At 44.9% G+C, this 22,021-nt stretch overlaps 1 protein-coding gene across 3 annotated transcripts in view; it reads left to right on the forward strand.

The window, feature by feature from the left end:
* Window positions 1-17,701, forward strand: part of LOC130272861 (mucin-13-like) — a 54,020-nt gene extending 36,319 nt beyond the window's left edge. For 2 of the 3 annotated variants that reach the window (XM_056518829.1, XM_056518832.1), the window contains exons 8-12: window positions 6,733-6,775; window positions 10,304-10,341; window positions 11,640-11,724; window positions 13,664-13,835; window positions 16,927-17,701. In XM_056518829.1, coding sequence (XP_056374804.1) covers window positions 6,733-6,775; window positions 10,304-10,341; window positions 11,640-11,724; window positions 13,664-13,835; window positions 16,927-17,028 — 440 coding nt within the window. In that variant the 3' untranslated portion in view covers window positions 17,029-17,701. The remainder of the gene's footprint in view (window positions 1-6,732; window positions 6,776-10,303; window positions 10,342-11,639; window positions 11,725-13,663; window positions 13,836-16,926) is intronic. The other variant, XM_056518830.1, reaches the window with a different exon arrangement.
* Window positions 17,702-22,021: the final 4,320 nt, after the last annotated feature.

Raw genomic sequence — 22,021 nt, forward strand, 5'->3', positions numbered from 1 at the left:
AGGGCCCTCATACCCCAGGGGGCCCCCTGCGGGCTGCTCAGTGACCCCCCCTCCGATACATTTTCCCCTCACATTCAGGACATCCTTGTGTCCCGAAAGATCTTTTCGAGACACAAGAATGTCCAGGTTACCTGTCACCGGGAGGTAGCGAACGCAGGGACCTCACTGACGTCCTGTGCTTGCACCCATAGGAGCAGAGAGGAGCAGCGAGGACGTGCACATGGTAATTTACCAGCGGCACGTCATCTTCAGTGCTCCAACCACTGCTCCTCCGGAGCACTGAAGTGCGGCAGTACACAGACATACAGCCTCCAGCCATACACTATATGGCTGAAGGCTGTATGTCTGTGGGGGAACTATACTGGCAACCTAATGTGGGGGAACTATACTGCCAAATTAATGTGGGGGAACTACAACCTAATGTGGGGAAACTATACTGCCAACCTAATATGGGTCAACTACAACCTAATGTGGGGGAACTATACTGCCAACTAAATGTGGGGGAACTACAACCTAATGTGGGGGAACTATACTGCCAACCTAATGTGGGGGAACATACTGCCTACCTAATGTGGGGGAACTATACTGCTCACCTAATGTGGGGGAACTACAACCTAATGTGGGGGAACTATACTGCTAACCTAATGTGGGGGAACTATACTGCCATCCTAATGTGGGGGAACTACAACCTAATGTGGGGGAACTATACTGCCTACCTAATGTGAGGGGAACTACAACCTAATGTGGGGTAACTATACTGCCAACCTAATGTGGGGGAACTATACTGCCAACCTAATGTGGGGGAACTATACTGCCAACCTAATGTGGGGGAACTATACTGCCAACCTAATGTGGGGGAACTACAACTTAATGTGTGGGAACTATACTGGCAACTAAATGTGGGGGAACTACAACCTAATGTGGGGGAACTATACTGCCAACTAAATGTGGGGGAACTACAACCTAATGTGGGGGAACTATACTGCCAGCCTAATGGGGGGGGGGGGGAACACTAAAACCTAATGTGGGGGAACATAGCAGAAAGGTAGGATAGGACGGCTCACCTCAGCAATGCTTCCCACTCCTGCCCACGGACTAACCGGCAGTGCCTCCGTTCCAAGTAGCAACAGAAACCAAAGAGATATCCAGTGCGGTGGAGTGCAAACAGGAAACTTTATTGAAGGTACATGGACAGCACAGGTAAAACCAACGTGTTTCGGGTCAAGCAGGACCCTTAGTCATGGCATAGCATATTCACAAACAAGACATGTTTAAATAGGAGCATAAGTGGTCACGTGCAAGTGACATCACTCAGATAATGTGGGGGAACATACTGCCAACCTAATGTGGGGGAACTGCAACCAAATGTGGGGGAATTATACTGCCTACCTAATGTGGGGCAACTACAACCTAATCTGGGGGAATTATACTGCCAACCTAATGTGGGGGGAACTACAACCTAATGTGGGGGAACATACTGCCAACATAATGTGGGGGAACTATACAAAAATATAAAATTGTACTATTGTGATCCCTATAACTCTTTTATTTTCCTGTACGACGGCCTTTTTTTGCGCTGTGATTTGTAGTTTTTATCAATACCATTTTTGTAGTGTGAAAATCTGGTTAGTGCACTATTATGACTTTTGGGGCCCCACTTTTGATTTTGCCCAGGGCCACGCTAAGCCTAAAACCGGCCCTGATCTCACCCCATTGTGTCAAAATGATCAAAATGAGCTGGGACCAAAGTAGCAAAGGCTACCATCAGTAACACACTCCGCCACCAGGAACTCAAGTCATGCAGTGCGAGATGTGTCCTCCTGCTTAAGACAGTACATGTCCGGGCATGTCTGAAGTTTGCTAGAGAGCATTTGAATGATCCAGAAAAGGATTGGGAGAATGTCATATGGTCAGATGAAACCAAAGTAGAACAACTCGTCGTGTTTGGAGGAGAAAGAATGCAGAGTTGCATCCAAAGAACACCATACCTACTGTGAAGCATGGGGGTGGAAACATCATGCTTTGGGGCTGTTTTTTTGCTAAGGGAGCAGGACGACTCATCCGTGTAAAGGAAAGAATTAATTGAGCCATGTATCGTGAGATTTTGAGTGAAAATCTCCTTCCATCAGCAAGGGCATTGAAGATGAAACGTGGCTGGGTCTTTCAGCATGACAATGATCCAAAACGAAACATTTCAAGGTCCTGGAGTAGCCTAGCCAGTCTCCAGATCTCAACCCCATATAAAACCTTTGGAGGGAGTTCAAAGTCTGTGTTGCCCAGCGACAGCCCCAAAACATCACTGCTCTAGAGGAGATCTGCATGGAGGAATGGGCCAAAATACCAGCAATAGTGTGTGAAAACCTTGTGAAGACTTACAGAAAACGTTTGACCTCTGTCATTGCCAATAGGGATGAGTGAATTGAATCTGACAAATTCGTTACGAATTTCAGAAAAAATTTGCTTTGCAACGAATCTGAATATTGCCGCAATTCGATCTCACTAATCGCTTCATTAAACTCCATTTAGTGTGGTCCAGCCTCCAGGGCATCTAAGATGGCTGCTCCACATGTTAGGACATGGGGCAAGGAACTCTGGGAAGACGGCAAGCCGGGTAGGCGGGATGACCCTGAATCACATGCAGCATGCAGCCTATCAGCAGCCAGTCACCCCTGTGATGTCACAGCCCTATATAATCAGCAGCCATATTGCGGCCAGTCACTTCAGCCTTTTATTGCAGAGACATAGATAGGGACAGACAGGGTTGTGTGTTGCACAGAAACGCATTTTTCCAACAGAGATTCACCTCCCATTCACATCAGCGTTCTGTTGCACAGAGAGAGGGAAAGAGGGCAGTGTGTGTCGCACAGAAAATCATTTTTACAGCAGGGATTCACCTTAAGCCCAAATCGAGCCTAGAAGCACTGATAGGGAAGGGAGTGAGATTGAGAGAGAGAGTGCAATTTTGTGTGTAGTACACAGCGACTGTGTGCTGCAGCACTGGTGTGTACAACAACTGAAAAGCTAATAATAGAAGCCAGCCAGTTAGGGTGAGCAGAGCACTAAAAGCCATAATCACCTGCTATTAGTGCCTAATACAGGTTGTGTACCAAAGCGTATTGTCCTATTAAGTGTAACCTATGCGTACATAGTTAGTGCTCGATTTTGTTCTTGTTAAAGTCTTAAAGGGGTACTCCGGTGCTTAGACATCTTATCCCCTATCCAAAGGATATTGGGGACCCCCGTGATCTTGCACTCGGCACCCCGTTTGTAATCAGTCCCCGGAGCGTGTGGTCGCCGGTAATCAGTCCCGGAGCGAACACGGGGACTGATTGCAAACTGGGTGCCGCGTGCAAGATCACGGGGGTCCCCAGCCCCGGGACTCCCGCGATCAGGCTTCTTATCCCCTATCCTTTGGATAGGGCATAAGATGTCTAAGCACCGGAGAACCCCTTTAAGGGCCTAGTTACTGTGAAAGGACAGCCAAAAGTACACACCTGCTGCTGTTCTAGACAAATACTCTTTTAAGCGTAGTGGAGCGTATAGTACTCCCCTCATATACGCACTAAGTATGTCAGGCAGAGAAGGGCCAGGACGTGCACAGGGGAGTTCCAGAGGCCTAAATACTTCAGGCAGAGTTGGCAGCAGACTTGGGGTGAGTGGCAGCGGGAGTTGCAGCGAGAGGCCTGAGCTCCCGTTATCAGCCATCGGTCGTGTCTCGACCAGCAACTCATCTGCCGTCATCTATTGGTTAACATGGTCATCCACTTCATCACAAGTGACATCTGACACCCCCAGACACAACCCTCAGTTTGCATGGCCGGAGAGCAGTCCCTGTCCTCCCATTGCCTCTGTCCTATGCTGTTCCCCAAGATTTTTTATTTATTTAACAAAAGGAAAGGTGTGCAAAAATCACCATGTGCCACCTACACCACCAAGTATTGATGTGATACAAAGACCTCTAAAAGGTGGAAGGGAACAACGTATGGTCCATTGTAACTGGTGGGGGTAAAAACTTCCCCTGTAAGGCCCTACTATCACCCTATTAATTCCCTTCTTGGTAATTGTTACTCACCCTAAAAAGGGAGGCCCCACACAGGAACCTCTCCCTATTTCCACCTACAAACCCTGGGAAATGGCCGTGTTTGTAGGTGGAAATAGGGAGAGGTTCCTGTGTGGGGCCACCCTTTTTAGGACGAGTAACACTTGCCAAGACGGGAATTAATAATGTGAGAGTAGGGCCTTACAGGGGAAGTTTTTATCCCCACTGGTTACAATGGACCATACGTTGTTCCCTTCCACCTTTTAGAGGTCTTTGATCACATTTTATTTTATTTCATTTATTTATATAGCGCCTACAGATTCCGCAGTGCTTCAATACTTGGTGGTGTAGGTGGCACATTGTGTTTTTTGCACACCTTTCCTTTTCTTAGATATAAAAAAAATTGGGGTCCATATATTTTATCCAAGAAAATAGTAAATAAGGGCCACTGTTGTCTCTTGGACATGGCTTCGCCGATGGATTGTTGGCGGAATGACTGACTTGAAGTAGGAGGAGCAGGGGCATCTGGAGCGACAGAAGATGGGTATGACACACAGCTCCCTTCGGCTGAGGTGGTGGAGCCTTGACTGGCTGAAACAGGGAGCGGCGTGACACTGGGTGATGTAGCAGGCTGGACCACTTCATCGGAGCCACGGTTCTCCCAGGCCGCTTTATGGTGACGCTGCATATGTTGACACAGGGCCGTGGTGCCAACATTGGAACCCTGGCCATGCTTCACTTTCTGCCGACACATCTTGCATGTGGCCATGTTCACCTCCTCTGGATGCTTGATGAAAAACTACCACACCGACGAGTAGCTGATTTTCCCACCTGCAGTTCGCACTAATTGACTGCTACTGGCGCCGTCTCCAGGAACCCCTGTTCCACTACCTCCCGGGAAGGTAGGCTGCCACAAAGCAGGTTGTCTCCCCCAGGTACGTTTGGCTCCAGAATTTCCACTTCTGCCACCATGTTGACTGCCAACCATGCTACCACCTTGCTGGCTCAGCTGCTGCTTCACGGGCAACCTGCAACCCTCTTCTCCTGATGATGATGAAGCCCCTTCTGCACCCGGCTCCCTAGTGCGATCGGCTTCATCATCAACAAGTGTGTGCACGTCACTGATGTCCTCCTTAGGTTCCTCAACAGTGTCTGCTTCAGGACACCGCCTCCCACATCACTATCCTCATCACTACTTGTCCGCCTAGCGGAGCAAGCGGCGCATGTCTCCTGCCCTTCTTGGCTGGGCAGTAGCTACTGACTGTCCTCTATTAGATCGTCCTCAGTGAATAGTGGAGAGACTGTGTTTTTCTTCTGCCTACCTGCCTCAGTTACTATTCTGATCCTGCCACCTGCCTGAAGCCACACATCTGATGCCAAGTTCTCCTTTTTTCACCCACCTTTGTCACCGGGTACTGGTTTTGCCACCCACCGCCCCACTATTTCACCGGGTCACTTTCAGGAATCCTGATGCTGCTGATCCCACCTCCAGGCTGTCTCATTCTGCCACCATATGTTCTTCTTATGCTGATGCCACCTCCAGGCTATCTCATTCTGCCACCATATGTTCTACTCATGCTGATGCCAGCTCCAGGCTGTCTCTTTCTGCCACCATGTGTTCTCCTCATGCTGATGCCACCTCCAGGCTATCTCATACTGCCACCATATGTTCTCCTCACACTGATGTCACCTCCAGGCTGTCTCATTCTGCCACCAAATGTTGTCCTCTTGCTGATGCCAGCTCCAGGCTGTCTCATTCTGCCACCATATGTTCTGCTCATGCTGATGCCAGTTCAAGGCTTTCTGACTCTGCCACCATATGTTCTCCTCATGCTGATGCCAGCTCCAGGCTGTCTCATTCTGCTACCTTATGGTCTACTCATGCTTCCGCCACTTCCAGGATATATCATTCAGCCACTATATGGTCTCCTCTTGCTGCCAACTCCAGGCTGTGTCATTCAGCCACTATATGGTCTCCTCATGCTGATTCCAGCTCCAGGCTGTCTCGTTCTGCCACTATATGTTCTCCTCATGCTGATGCCAGCTCCAGGCTGTCTCATTCTGCCATCATATGGTCTACTCATGCTTCCGCCACTTCCAGGCTGTGTCATTCAGCCACTATATGACAGGTGAGTATAACTTCCTATACTTTACATTGCACAAATCCCTCAACATACGGATGGATGGATTCGACAAACGATGGCTCGTTTGGAACGAATTACCATCGTATGTTGAGGGACCACTGTATAAGTAGGGTATCATTTTAACTGTAAAGACCTACAGAATAATGATAAGGTGTCATTTTTACCGAAATATGCACTGCGTAGAAACGGAAGCCCCCAAAAGTTACAAAATGGCGTTTTTTCTTCGATTTTGTCGCACAATGATTTTTTTTTCCGTTTCGCTGTGAATTTTTGGGTAAAATGACTTATGTCACTGCAAAGTAGAATTGGTGACGCAAAAAATAAGCCATAATATGGATTTTTAGGTGGAAAATTGAAAGGGTTATGATTTTTAAAAGGTAAGGAGGAAAAAACGAAAGTGCAAAAACGGAAAACCCCCTGGTCCTTAAGGGGTTAAGTGGGAGAACTTGCACAATTGGTGGCTGACTAAATACTTATTTGCCCCACTGTATATGTATCAGTGGGCATTCTATGTTTCTTCTATCATATCTAACAAATGTTTCTTTCCAGCATGTGGAAGCGGATTCCGTAGGACAGAGAACGGATGTGACAGGTCAGTTTTAGAATTTTTAGTGAATACCTTAATGTAATTCATAAATTTGTCCACCAGGGGTCAGCAGATTTAAAAAAAAAAAAAATCTTATTACCTACACAACCCCTGAATTTAGATTTCCATCTTACGTTTTTTACCTCCTCACTTTCTAAGGCCCATAACTTTTTTTTTATTTTTCCACTGACAAAGTTGTATTAGGGCTTTTTTTTTTATTTTTTTATGGGACAAGTTGTAATTTTTTTTATTGCCGCACTTTATTTTGTCATAGAATTTATTATGAAGCCAGAAAAAATTACATGTAGGGAAACATAAAAAAAAAAATTAAATAAATAAATGGAATTGCGCAATCTTTCATAATATGGTAAAACTAATGTGCAAACTTTTTTCTTTGGGTCAGTACAATTCCGATGACACCAAACTTGGATAATTTAAGTTTCGTTCTATGGTTAAAAAAATAAAAAGAAAACCTAAAAAAGAAAATATATATATATCTGTTTATTGCCGTGTTCTGACCCCTATAACTTCTTTATTTTGCCCCCTACCGATCTGTGTTAGGGTTTATTTTTTGCACCATGAGGTCTGACTTTTTCATCCCTTTTAATAAAAAAAAATTCAGAGATGTGATGTGACCATAAATCTGCAATTTTGGCGTTTGGATTTTTTTTTGGAGCTTACGACATTGTCCATGCAGAATTAGTTTAATAGTTTGGATAATTAGGCACACAGTGATACCAGGCATCAGGCATCTGCCGGTTATGACACGGACCCCACTCACAGACTCACCTCTCCCAACCCATGACGTACAGTTGGCTCACCGGTTGTGAAGATGTTATTAACCCCTGAATGATGGTTGTTGTTTCGTTACATATTGCACTTTATATTAGTGGTAATTGCGGTTATTGGCGGGATTAGCAGTTATTGTTAAAAAATCTAAATATTGTGAAAATTTAAAATTTTTCTAGCGTTAAAGGGGTACTTCGGTGGAAAACAATTTTTTTAAAATCAACTGGTGCCATGAAGTTAAACAGATTTGTAAATTACTTCTATATAAAAATCTTATCCCTTCCAGTACTTATCAGCTGCTGTATGCTCCACAGGAAATTGTGTAGTTCTTCCCAATCTGACCACGATGCTCTCTGCTGACACCTCTGTCCATGTCAGGAACTGTCCAGAGCAGGAGAGGTTTTCTATGGGGATTTGCTCATCTGGTCAGTTTCCAGCACAGACAGAGGTGTCAGCAGAGAGCACTGTGGTCAGACTGGAAAGAACTACACAACTTCCTGTGGAGCATACAGCAGCTGATAAGTACTGGAAGGGATACGATTTTTATATAGAAGTAATTTACAAATCTGTTTAAAGGGGTATTCCGGGCAAAAAAAAAATTTCTCCTATCCAAAGGATAGGGGATAAGATGCCTGATCATGGGGGGCCCACTGCTGGCACCCCCCCGCATTCTCTCTGCAGCGATTCTATGCGGGGACTGTGTCTCTAGTTTTGGAAACCTCCGGGTTTCCGGGACTGGGGATGTGACATCACGCCGCGCCCCCTCCATTCATGTCTATGGGAGGGGGCGTGGCGGCTGTACTGATATTTATGCTATACATGCTTCTTTTTGATCATTTTTATTCCACTCTTTTAAAGGCCGGGTGACCAGAATTAGCAATCCTTCTGCTTTTTTCTTCAGCGTTCACCATTTATATAACATTATAGTTTTATTGTACAAGTCATTATGGACGTGGCAATACCTATTATGTATAGGCTTTGTTTATTATGATAATATGGGGCTTTATTGGAAAAATTGCATTTATTTTTATATTTTTTATATCCTGTTGCGGGAAGAGGTTAAAGGGCTTGTCCAGGATCAGGAAAACAGAGTTGATCTCTTAAAAAACAGCGCCACACCTGTCATTAGGTTGTGTATGGTATTTCAGCTCAGTTCCATTGAAGTGACTGGGGCCAAGTTGTAATACCTCATATAGGGGTTGCGCTGTTTTTAAAAAAAAAGGAAAAAAAATTGCTCTATTTTTCTATTTCTGGATAATTTTAACCATTCCAATATTAGTGAGGTCTACAATAGATTTTATATAACATATGATGTAATATAATGCACCATATATTATAGTGTAATACAACATAATACAGTCCAACAAACCAAGATGTAACATATAAGACAGGTAAATATATTATTATATCATGCATCAAAGATGTTGACAAAAATAATAACCTTTAGGCTTGGAGGGGTTCTCTGATGTTAGGCTAAACAAGGGTGGTCCTGCAGGTGGGGCTCTCTGGGGGTCTGTATTAGTTTAGGGGTCTATTCTGGGGTCTGTATTAGTTTAGGGGTCTCGTCTGGGGTCTGTATTTATTCAGGGGTCTGGGGTCTGTATTAGTTTAGGGGTCTGGTCTGGGGTCTGTATTCGTTCAGGGGTCTGGTTTGGGATCTGTAGTAGTTTTCGGGGTCATATCTGGGGTCTGTATTAGTTTAGGGAGTCTGGTCTGGGATCTGTATTCATTCAGGGGTCTGGTCTGGGGTCTGTATTAGTTTAGGGGTCTGGTCTGGGGTCTGTATTAGTTTAGGGGTCTGGTCTGGGATCTGTATTAGTTTAGGGGTCTGGTCTGGGGTCTGTTATAGTTTAGGGATCTGGTCTGGGGTCTGTATTAGTTTAAGGGTCTGGTCTGGGATCTGTAGTAGTTTAGAGGTCATGTCTGGGGTCTGTATTAGTTTAGGGTTCTTGTCTGGGGTCTGTATTAGTTTAGGGTTCTTGTCTGGGGTCTGTATTTGTTCAGGCGTCTGGTTTGAGATCTGTAGTAGTTTAGGGGTCTGGTCTGGGGTCTGTATTAGTTTAGGAGTCTTGTCTGAGGTCTGTATTAGTTTAGATGTCTGGTCTGGGGTCTGTATTCGTTTAGGGGTCTGGTTTGGGATCTGTAGTAGTTTAGGGGTCTAGTCTGGAGTCTGTATTAGTTTAGGGGTCTGGTCTGGGGTCTGTATTAGTTTAGGGGTCTGGTCTGGGGTCTGTATTCGTTCAGGGGTCTGGTTTGGGATCTGTAGTAGTTTTCGGGGTCATATCTGGAGTCTGTATTAGTTTAGGGGGTCTGGTCTGGGATCTGTATTCATTCAGGGGTCTGGTTTGGGATGTGTAGTAGTTTAAGGGTCATATCTGGGGTCTGTATTAGTTTAGGGGTCTGGTCTGGGGTCTGTATTAGTTTAGGGGTCTGGTCTGGGGTCTGTATTCATTCAGGGGTCTGGTTTGGGATCTGTAGTAGTTTTCGGGGTCATATCTGGGGTCTGTATTAGTTTAGGGGGTCTGGTCTGGGATCTGTATTCATTCAGGGGTCTGGTTTTAGGATCTGTATTAGTTTAGGGTTCATGTCTGGGGTCTGTATTAGTTTACAGTGAACCCCTCTAAATTATGTCATTTAGAGTTTTACCCATAAACATTGGCACTCAGATAGTCCACCATAAATTATGTACATTAAACTGGAAATACAAAAGTTGGAATGAGATTTATTTTTGTCCTTTTTTTTCAGATGTCCAATAGGATTTGGTGGATTCGACTGCGAGGAATGTAAGTCATAATGGGACTTTCTCTTGTTCTTAGTGCTTTAATGGGCATGGCAAACCTGGCAGCTACCCAGGGCCCCTAAATTCAGAGTGGGGCCCCCTGAGATTGTGGAGCCAAGTAGATGTGAATTTGCTGTTGACACTTTAATTGCCTGAGACCACCATGGATTTTACAATTGACCTTTTACTATACTATAAGATTCTGAAATTACAAGAAGAATTACCCCAAAAAATGATGGACCTAATGCGTTTGCATCTCAGGGCCATTAGTGGGCAATAATAAACAGGACGTGAGTTTAATGTAATTGGGTTCTTGGTGTGTGAGCAGAATTGAAAAGAACAGCAGCAGCACAGCAAGGAAGGGGTTACACTAAGCACTAAACTACTGTCGCTGAGACATTAATGGAAGGGTGAAACCACACTGCAGCACTGTGTGAATATAGCAGTAGATACACTAGTATTTACAGCTGCGCTGAGCTTTATGCCTGGTGACATGAGAAAGAAGCCTTGATTTACCTTTTGGAGACAGAGTGGATCAGCAGACAAGCTGAGCTTGCAGGTACTCAGCCAGGCTTTCTCAGTCTCCTGCACATAGCACATATGCCCTGCCCTCACTTTTTGTATTTTGTCCTGATCTAGCTGTTAAGAGAGACAGATTCCCCCTGACAACATGCAGTGGACACGGTGGTACTACACTTCAATAAAAGAAAGACAGTTTTTCATAGAGCTGTGGGTGCATGAAACTGTTCTTATGTCTTTTTGATGGCCGTTGTTGGTTTATTGTGTCTTGTTCGTGGTGACCGCTATCCTGCTAACCAGACACTGAATTACTTTTGTTTTTTACATTATTATTATTACTGGGTGGTGCAATTTCCACTGGATAAGGCCTCTAGGTGGCACCATTTAGCACAATGAAAATCCTTTACATTTCTGGGTTTGCAGCAGAACTTATCCCATCGCCTTCCCAATGGTTTGTCTTCTACAGATTCAGGCAATCTAAGCATTGTTTCCACAATTTCCAGCAGATCCTGGGAGCTCTCTCCTTGTCTCCTGCACATAGCACATGCTAAGCCCTGCCCTCCACTTTCTGTATTCTGTCCTGTGAGACAGATTTCTTTTTACAGGGAGACACCTAGTGGGCATTTTAGAGCAATTTTTATGGGGTAAGGAGTCCTTTTTGGTAAAGGAAGTGAATCATAAATATTTTAGGAATCCCATGGGCTATCTGTCTGTAGATGTTGGGGGACATTGGGCTGTTTTGTGATGTTTGGGTCATCGTTTATGGTTCTGCTTTTTTCCCAGCATACCTATTGATAGTGATCGTGGAGTCCTGCGTGGGCTGCGTCCTCCTGGTGTCACTGATCACCCTGCTCGTCTTTTACTTCAGGTGAGTCCTGCCGTCTTCTACCTTGGTGTTTTCCAAACTGTGTGTCTCCAGCTGTTGCAAAACTACAACTCCCAGCATGCCCGGACAGCCAAAGGCTGTCCGGGCTTGCTGGGAGTTGTAGTTTTGCAACAGCTGGAGACCTACTGTTTGTAAAACACTGCTTTACCTGTACCAGGGGCAGGGGCAGGGTGCTCCTTTATAGAGTGATGAACTATTCACTAAGAACCTCATTCACTAAGGCTTTCCGAGAAAAAATGTTATATGTCACATGTGTCGTACACCAGAATTTACGATAAAAAAATCCCCCAAAAAAAACCTACTAACTTCACTTTACAAAAAATAAATAAAGGGCGTGGCTATCAGGGGAAAGGGGCGCGTCTCAAAAAAAAAAAAAAAAAGAATAAATATTTTTGGAAGCAAAAACTAAAAATTTTCCCACAAAAAAATTAAAAAATAAATATGGGGGATTTAAACTCTGGAAAAACCTGACAACTAAGAGCAGGTGTAAAAAAGAAAAAAAAAAACGTAGGAAAAAAAACGCCAAATGCAAGATACAATGGTAAATAGGGGAAAACTAGAAAGAAAACTACACTTCACTCTTAGTAAAGGAGGGCCCAATGTTTTTACATATTTAAAGGGGTACTCCGGTGGGGGAAAAAAATTCTAAGTTAAACAGATTTTTAAATTACTTTTATTTAAAAATCTTAATCCTTTCAGTACTTCAGCTCCACAGGAAGTTGAGTTGTTCTTTCCAGTCTGACCACAGTGCTCTCTGCTGACACCTCTGTCCGTGTCAGGAACTGTCCAGAGCAGCATAGGTTTGCTATGGGGATTTTCTCCTACTCTGGACAGTTCCTGACACGGACCGAGGTGGCAGCAGAGAGCACTGTGGTCAGATTGGAAAGAACCACACAACTTCCTGTGGAGAATACAGCAGCTGATAAGTACTGGAAGGGTTAAGATTTTGATATAAAAGTATTTTACAAATCTGTTTAACTTTCTCTAATTTATTTTCCACCGGAGAACCCCTTTAAATATGTAAGAACATTGGTTCTCAGTGCTTTCAAAATTGTCATAGCAAAAATAGAACTTAGGGATTTTTATTTAATTTTGGGGGCTGAGATATGTTATTTTAGGACGTGGTGTTCTTCCTGACCCCTCAATGTGATGAACGGCTCCTTTGTTCAGGGTTTTATCTCTGCACTTTGCTCGGTGAATTGATTTGTCCCTTCTCTCTCATATCACTGATTGGCACGGGCCCTAATTTACTTGCACAATGTCACCCGAGATATTTGGGAACGTGTGAACGACCGGCAGGGAAGGTGTCAGTTTGGGTTGAATAAACCGCTCACAGATTTCTGGCTGTCACATGTTTACACCGATCCCATTATTTACTCTTCCCCTTGGTCGGCTCTTCTCCTGGCTCTGACCACATAGTTCTGCACCAGCAGACCATAGGCCAGCCAAGTGATATATTGTGTGTATTAACCCCCTCCCCCCCAGTAGGAAGGTAGTACCCCCAGATTAACCCCCTGCCCCAGTAGGCAGGTAGTACGGTACTACCTGCCTACTGGGGGGAGGGGGTTAAACTACTAGTACCCCTAGATTAGACCCGCCACCCCCCCCCCCTGCCCCGTCTGGTACCCAGGGCGTACCTAGAGCATTTGGCACCATTTGGCTTTTAAGCCTCGTTCTCCAGTCACATCCAAGGTTCTGGCTTTTTCTCCCCCGGCATCGTACGGGTACATTGAGCAGGAGGATGCTGAGGAAAGAGAAGTCAGAATTTTACAGGTGACCGAAGTATAAGACAACATCAGACCTTATCCGGTCATGTGATGTAGGAATAACATATTCCTACACAGTGCAGTACAGAAGAACTCTGTTATAGTTGTCCTCTTGGGTAGTGATAAAAGCGTAGAACATTGTGTGTACCCACCAGGAGAAAGGAGCCTCAGAAGCCCACGTTCATAGACAGCATTATCCTGGGGGTCCCCACTGACCAGCCATCCGTCCGGCTCCCAAGGGCTCAGTTCTCATGGAGAAGAGAGTGGGAATGGAACGAACCGCAAGAAAAGGTCCTGGCAGATGTCCACCAACAGGTAGCTACTCCAGTAAGTAACACTAAAACAAAATGGAACAAAACTGACATATGAGCCCAGTGGTATCAAACTGCATCAAACCTAAAATGTTCAGTCTTGCCAATGGCAGCCAATCCCAGCTCAGCATTTATATATTAACAAGCTCTGGTAAAATGAAAACTGTGATTGGAGGGGTGGAGCATGTTAACAAAGGCAATATCTCATTTGTGTTCTTTAAATGTGTCAGGTCCTTGTCTATAAACCGATGGGGAATCTCCCAAGGGGGAAGCTCACTGCATATGGATTTATACAGTCACCACTAGGGGCGCTCACTGCATATGGATTTATACAGTCACCACTAGGGGAGCTCACTACATATGGATTTGTACAGTCACCACTAGGGGCGCTCACTGCATATGGATTTATACAGTCACCACTAGGGGCGCTCACTGCATATGGATTTATACAGTCACCACTAGGGGAGCTCACTACATATGGATTTATACAGTCACCACTAGGGGCGCTCACTGCATATGGATTTATACAGTCACCACTAGGGGCGCTCACTGCATATGGATTTATACAGTCACCACTAGGGGCGCTCACTGCATATGGATTTATACAGTCACCACTAGGGGAGCTCACTGCATATGGATTTATACAGTCACCACTAGGGGAGCTCACTACATATGGATTTATACAGTCACCACTAGGGGAGCTCACTGCATATGGATTTATACAGTCACCACTAGGGGAGCTCACTACATATGGATTTATACAGTCACCACTAGGGGCGCTCACTGCATATGGATTTATACAGTCACCACTAGGGGAGCTCACTGCATATGGATTTATACAGTCACCACTAGGGGCGCTCACTGCATATGGATTTATACAGTCACCACTAGGGGAGCTCACTACATATGGATTTATACAGTCACCACTAGGGGGCGCTCACTGCATATGGATTTATACAGTCACCACTAGGGGCGCTCACTGCATATGGATTTATACAGTCACCACTAGGGGCGCTCACTGCATATGGATTTATACAGTCACCACTAGGGGAGCTCACTACATATGGATTTATACAGTCACCACTAGGGGCGCTCACTGCATATGGATTTATACAGTCACCACTAGGGGCGCTCACTGCATATGGATTTATACAGTCACCACTAGGGGCGCTCACTGCATATGGATTTATACAGTCACCACTAGGGGCGCTCACTGCATATGGATTTATACAGTCACCACTAGGGGAGCTCACTACATATGGATTTATACAGTCACCACTAGGGGCGCTCACTGCATATGGATTTATACAGTCACCACTAGGGGAGCTCACTGCATATGGATTTATACAGTCACCACTAGGGGCGCTCACTGCATATGGATTTATACAGTCACCACTAGGGGAGCTCACTACATATGGATTTATACAGTCACCACTAGGGGAGCTCACTGCATATGGATTTATACAGTCACCACTAGGGGCGCTCACTGTATATGGATTTATACAGTCACCACTAGGGGAGCTCACTGCATATGGATTTATACAGTCACCACTAGGGGAGCTCACTACATATGGATTTATACAGTCACCACTAGGGGCGCTCACTGCATATGGATTCATACAGTCACCACTAGGGGCGCTCACTGCATATGGATTCATACAGTCACCACTAGGGGCGCTCACTACATATAGATTTATACAGTCACCACTAGGGGAGCTCACTGCATATGGATTTATACAGTCACTGCTAGGGGCGCTCACTGCATATGGATTTATACAGTCACCACTAGGGGCGCTCACTGCATATGGATTTATACAGTTACCGCTAGGGGAGCTCACTACATATGGATTTATACAGTCACCACTAGGGGCGCTCACTACATATGGATTTATACAGTCACCGCTAGGGGGCGCTCACTGCATATGGATTTATACAGTCACCACTAGGGGAGCTCACTGCATATGGATTTATACAGTCACCACTAGGGGCGCTCACTGCATATGGATTTATACAGTCACTGCTAGGGGCGCTCACTACATATGGATTTATACAGTCACCACTAGGGGCGCTCACTGCATATGGATTTATACAGTCACCACTAGGGGCGCTCACTGCATATGGATTTATACAGCACCAATAGGGGAGCTCACTGCATATGGATTTATACAGTCACCACTAGGGGAGCTCACTGCATATGGATTTATACAGTCACCACTAGGGGCGCTCACTGCATATAGATTTATACAGTCACCACTAGGGGAGCTCACTGCATATGGATTTATACAGTCACTGCTAGGGGCGCTCACTACATATGGATTTCTACAGTCACCACTAGGGGCGCTCACTGCATATGGATTTATACAGTCACCGCTAGGGGAGCTCACTACATATGGATTTATACAGTCACCACTAGGGGAGCTCACTACATATGGATTTATACAGTCACCGCTAGGGGCGCTCACTGCGTATGGATTTAAACAGTCACCACTAGGGGAGCTCACTACATATGGATTTATACAGTCACCACTAGGGGCGCTCACTGCATATGGATTTATACAGTCACCACTAGGGGAGCTCACTGCATATGGATTTATACAGTCACCACTAGGGGAGCTCACTGCATATGGATTTATACAGTCACCACTAGGGGCGCTCACTGCATATGGATTCATACAGCACCAATAGGGGAAGCTCACTGCATATGGATTTATACAGTCACCACTAGGGGCGCTCACTGCATATGGATTTATACAGTCACCACTAGGGGAGCTCACTGCATATGGATTTATACAGTCACCACTAGGGGCGCTCACTGCATATGGATTTATACAGTCACCACTAGGGGCGCTCACTGCATATGGATTTATACAGTCATCGCTAGGGGCGCTCACTGCATATGGATTCATACAGCACCAATAGGGGAAGCTCACAATGAATTTATACATTTCCTATTGAACTCAATAATATGTATGTATTCAGAGAGCTCCCCCTATTGGCCACTGAATCTTCCAATGATAATTGCACTTTGTGTATTTCGCTTTTGATTTGAATGTCCCCTCCCTTATATACCTCTTACATAAATAACCTTTTATCATTTCATTGGGCAGGATGGACCAGCCATTCATATGAAAACTTTTGGAGATCCAGCAAGGTTTTCCTCTCCAAACACCTACCATGGCCGCCATAACTTATCTTTTATCAGTGATTAACAGAAGGAGCTGTAGGTGTTGTTGTCCACAAAGGGCCGCAGACAAAACTCCTATCAATCCCGCAGGAAAGTTCATCCATTCTGACCCTATTAATGTTTCACCGGGCGCAAAACACACTGTTATCTAGATTAGGGGCTGTAAACAGGAATGAGCTCCGATTACAACAGCTTGTGGACCAAAGAGCTCGCAATCTACAGGATTTCAACCCCTACACCCCAAATAAATAGACGTGCACTTGCAACTTTGGGGCCGTCCACCCATCATAGCGTTGCCACCTGCCAGAATTTTGGCCACCCTGACGGTATTTATCCAAATGATACTGCAACTTGTGGATTGTTGCACCATAACCTATACCAGTGTTTCCCAAACAGAGTGCCTCCAGCTGTTGCAAAACTACAACTCCCAGCATGTTGGACCATATAGTAGTATATAGTATAGGTCAGTGTTTCCCAACCAGGGGTGCCTCCAGCTGTTGCGAAACTACAACTCCCAGCATGTTGGACCATATAGTAGTATATAGTATAGGTCAGTGTTTACCAACCAGGGGTGCCTCCAGCTGTTACAAAACTACAACTCCCAGCATGTTGGACTATATCGTACTGTAGTATATGTGGAGATCCTTGTAGCAAAAAAAAAAAACACTTAACTGGCGCTTGCTGGGTCAGGAGTAAATGATGGCAGGTAACTCCAGGTAAGATGAACAAAATTCCTTTATTGTGGGTTGACAACGCGTTTCGAGGGGGTCTGCACCCCTCTTCCTCAGGTCAGGGATCCTGAGGAAGAGGGGTGCAGACCCCCTTGAAATGCGTTGTCAACCCACAATAAAGGAATTTTGTTCATCTTACCTGGAGTTACCTGCCATCATTTACTCCTTTGCAACAGCTGGAGGCACCCTGGTTGGGAAACATTGACCTAAACTATATACTAGTATATAGTCCAACATGCTGGGAGTTGTAGTTTTCATTTGGGGCAGCTGCTGACCCACAGGCAGTATCAGGGCATGCTGGGAGTTGTAGTTAGTAATTAACTGCAACTCCCATGATCAAAAACTCACATGAAAACAAAAATGGTCCTGTTAAAAACTACAGATCGGGGCGCAAAAAATTACCCTCATACAGGCCGTATAAGGAAAAATAAAAGAGTTATAGGGGTCAGAATAGGACAAGATTATCCCCCGCATATGTGTATCCTGTGATGTCACGCATATATAATTAATTATGCAAATTAGCATGGCCGGTATTTTCTTGCAATAAAGGTGGTGGCCCTATCTCCACCATGAAGTGGTGGCCATACAATAAGGTAGTGTTTCCCAACCAGGGTGCCTCCAGCTGTTACAAAACTACAACTCCCAGCATGCCCGGACAGCTGTTCGGGCATGCTGGGAGTTGTAGTTTTGCACCAGCTGGAGGCACCCTGGTTGGGAAGCACTGCAATAAGGAATCATTATCCTCCACAGCAATATCAGCACAAGAAGTGGTCACCCACAGCTCCATGGATGAGATTCTATGACCAAGCCGCCATAAACAGCCTAGGACCAGTATGCACAATGCCAGGTGGCAGCATGAGAGATGTAAAGCCACCATATTTTACCATCTGTCTATGGCATGCATGAACTGGTTCTGCCAGACGAAGACTTACAGGGTCACCGAAGAGTCTGGTGAAGGAGGGATCATGGCTGGGGATGTTCTTCATGGTTTAGGCCCTTTAGTTACTGAGAAGAACAATCCTAAAATGGGGGCGTCCAGGATTAAAAAAAACAGCAAACAAACATGGCAGCCTTCAGTCATGAATATTACCACACACCACAATTAAAGGGGTACTCCGGAGGAAAACAATAAATATAAAAATCAACTGGTGCCAGATTTGTAAATTATTTCTATTAAAAAATCTTAATCCTTCCAGTACTTATCAGCTGCTGTATGCTCCACAGCAAGTTGTGTAGTTCTTTCCAGTCTGAGCACAGTGCTTTCTGCTGACACCTCTGTCCGTGTCAGGAACTGTCCAGAGCAGGAGAGGTTCGCTATAGGGATTTGGATAGGGGATAAGATGTCTTTGGCCGGAATACCCCTTTAAAGGGGTACACCAGCGAGAAACATCTTCTCCCTTATCCAAAGGATAGGGGATAAGATGTCTGATCGCGGGGGTCTCGCCGCATGGGACCCCCACAATCTCCAGCGCAGCACCCGGTTATCCATGCACTGAGCAAACTCTGCTCCGTGCCGGATGACTGGTGACTACAGCCGTCACGCCCCTTCCCATAGGCCTAAATGGAGGGGGCGTGGCGTGATATTATGAGCACGGAAGCTCCAAGCTTCCATGTTCCGGACGCCGCTGCTGGCCCAGAGATCGTGGGGGACCCCCGCGATCAGACATCTTATCCTCTATCCTTTGGATAGGGGATAAGATGTTTTTCACTGGAATACCCCTTTAATTCTTCTACCAGAGATAAGCAGTTAAGCCACATGATTGAGGCCACATAATTGTAGTTTCCCAACAGCTAAAAAGACTTAGACTGAAAACCCCAAGAAGACTCCATCAAATTCCAAAATGTTGAATTCTTGAACACATACAGTATAAGTACAGAAAGTTATTTTACAACCTTTCTTTGGTCTTTTCTGCTTTTATTTTGCTTCTGATGCAAACCGTTCCTCTGCTGCTCTGATTAGCCCTCCTTCCTCTCTGGTGGGCATCCTGTAAAGGACTTCCTGTTCCTGTGTACACTCTAGTCGGAAATTAAGTCAACTCTATGCACCTCCCACCAAACCTTGTTGACTATAACCCCTTCCACAGGAGATAGAGTTGGATGAATCCCTGGCTAGACTGTACACATGGATAGGAATTACAGGATGTGAACCAGACAGGCAGTTGGGCTAATGAAGACAACAGAGCAGACAGTTTACATGAACATATATCAATAAATACAGTTAATTTATTACCTTTCTGTGGTACTTTATGCTTTTTATCTGCTTTTAAGCAAATGTCTGTTCTGTTGTCTTCATTAGCCCAACTTCCTGTCTGGTGTACATCCTGTATTGGACTTCCTGTTCCTGTGTACACTTTAGCCGGGAAATCCTCCCTCCCAACACACCTTCTTGGCTATAACCCCTTTCACATAGTGTAATGGAGATAGAGTTGGTTGAATCCCTGGCTGGGGTGTACACTAGAACAGGAAGTCAGGTACAGGATGTCCACCAGATAGGAAGTTGAGCTGATGAAGACAATATAAATTGGTAAATGAAGTTATTTTACTGCCTTTCTGTGTTGTTTCATGCTTTTCTTTTGCTTCTTTATGCAAACTGTCTGTGTTGTCTTGATCAGCTCAACTTCCTGTCTAGTGTACATCCTGTAGCAGACTTCCTGTTCCTGTGTACTCTTTAGCTGGGAATTTCTCCCTCCCCTTGCTAGAGTGTACAGAGGAACAGGAAGTCTGTCAGAGGATGTTCACTAGACAGGAAGTTGGGCTAACAAAGTTGGTGGAATAGTTTGTATCAGAAGCAGAAGGAAAGCGTGAAATTAAAATAACTTTATTGAAAACTATCTGTTCATTTATTAACTATAGACAAAGGGAGACGGCGCTCCTAGTGTGATACCGTAAATAAATAAGATACAATTTAAGCAATATTGCTCACCGATGTCGGTTGTACTGCGACCAAGTACAACAATGGTGCAGGCATAAACCCTATGTGGGCGAAACTCGGCTGCCGCTCCTGGCAACACGACGTGAAGCAAAAACAGATCCCTCCAGGACAGCACAGGATAGAGCTGGCGCACAAGACTTCAAGGTAAAAGCAGATTTATTTTACCCGGCATGCAACGCGTTTCGCTGGATAACCAGCTTCATCAGGCATGCCTGATGAAGCTGGTTATCCAGCGAAACGCGTTGCATGCCGGGTAAAATAAATCTGCTTTTACCTTGAAGTCTTGTGCGCCAGCTCTATCCTGTGCTGTCCTGGAGGGATCTGTTCATTTATTAGACAATTGTAAATAGGTTTTATCATCAGACAACCCCTTTGACTTTGGATGTGACTGGAGAAGAAGCTCTGATGTACAGAGGAAAGAGTTAATGTTGACAATGACCTCATTGGTGATCACTGAGCTAAGTGTGACATCATCTATCCAAAAAATGTGCTAAATGACAAATCCAGCTCTGCTATATCTATTAGATTGGATCCAGAGAAACGATTTGCAAAGTTGATAAATATTTTGTGTTAAATAAATTCAATGATCAAAGTAGACGCAGATCCCGACTCAAAATAGATTTACTCCTCTTTTATGGCTTTGGGAATCGAGATAGTTGATGTGATAAACCAAACTCCACTTGTGGAGCTGCCATGAAATGAGGCAGTGCGGGGACGAAGGCTTATAATGACACGTAATGAATAACCCGGGCGGTATAAAGCCAGACAGTGAGTGTGAAAACGGACAGTCACCTCCTGCGCCATCTGACGACTCTCATCCAACACCTGGGTAAGATTTGGGAATCAATTGTTAATGCAAATACTGATCCTGATTTACTGATCATGTTATATACTCCAGTCACATCCAGAGCTGCAGAGTGAACAGAAATCCTCATGTGGAATTGAAGCTGGAGTATAAGATAATATGTAGGAATGTAATGTATGTACACAGTGACTCCACCAGCAGAATAGCGAGTACAGCTCTGGAGTATAATACAGGATATAACTCAGGATCAGTACAGGATAAGTAATGTAATGTATGTACACAGTGACCTCACCAGCAGAATAGTGAGTACAGCTCTGGAGTATAATACAGGATATAACTCAGGATCAGTACAGGATAAGTAATGTAATGTTTGTACACAGTGACCTCACCAGCAGAATAGTGAGTACAGCTCTGGAGTATAATACAGGATATAACTCCGGATCAGTACAGGATAAGTAATGTAATGTATGTACACAGTGACCTCACCAGCAGAATAGTGAGTACAGCTCTGGAGTATAATACAGGATATAACTCAGGATCAGTAATGTAA

Source organism: Hyla sarda, chromosome 5 (assembly GCF_029499605.1).
Source record: "Hyla sarda isolate aHylSar1 chromosome 5, aHylSar1.hap1, whole genome shotgun sequence".
In the NCBI taxonomy this organism is placed as follows: domain Eukaryota; kingdom Metazoa; phylum Chordata; class Amphibia; order Anura; family Hylidae; genus Hyla; species Hyla sarda.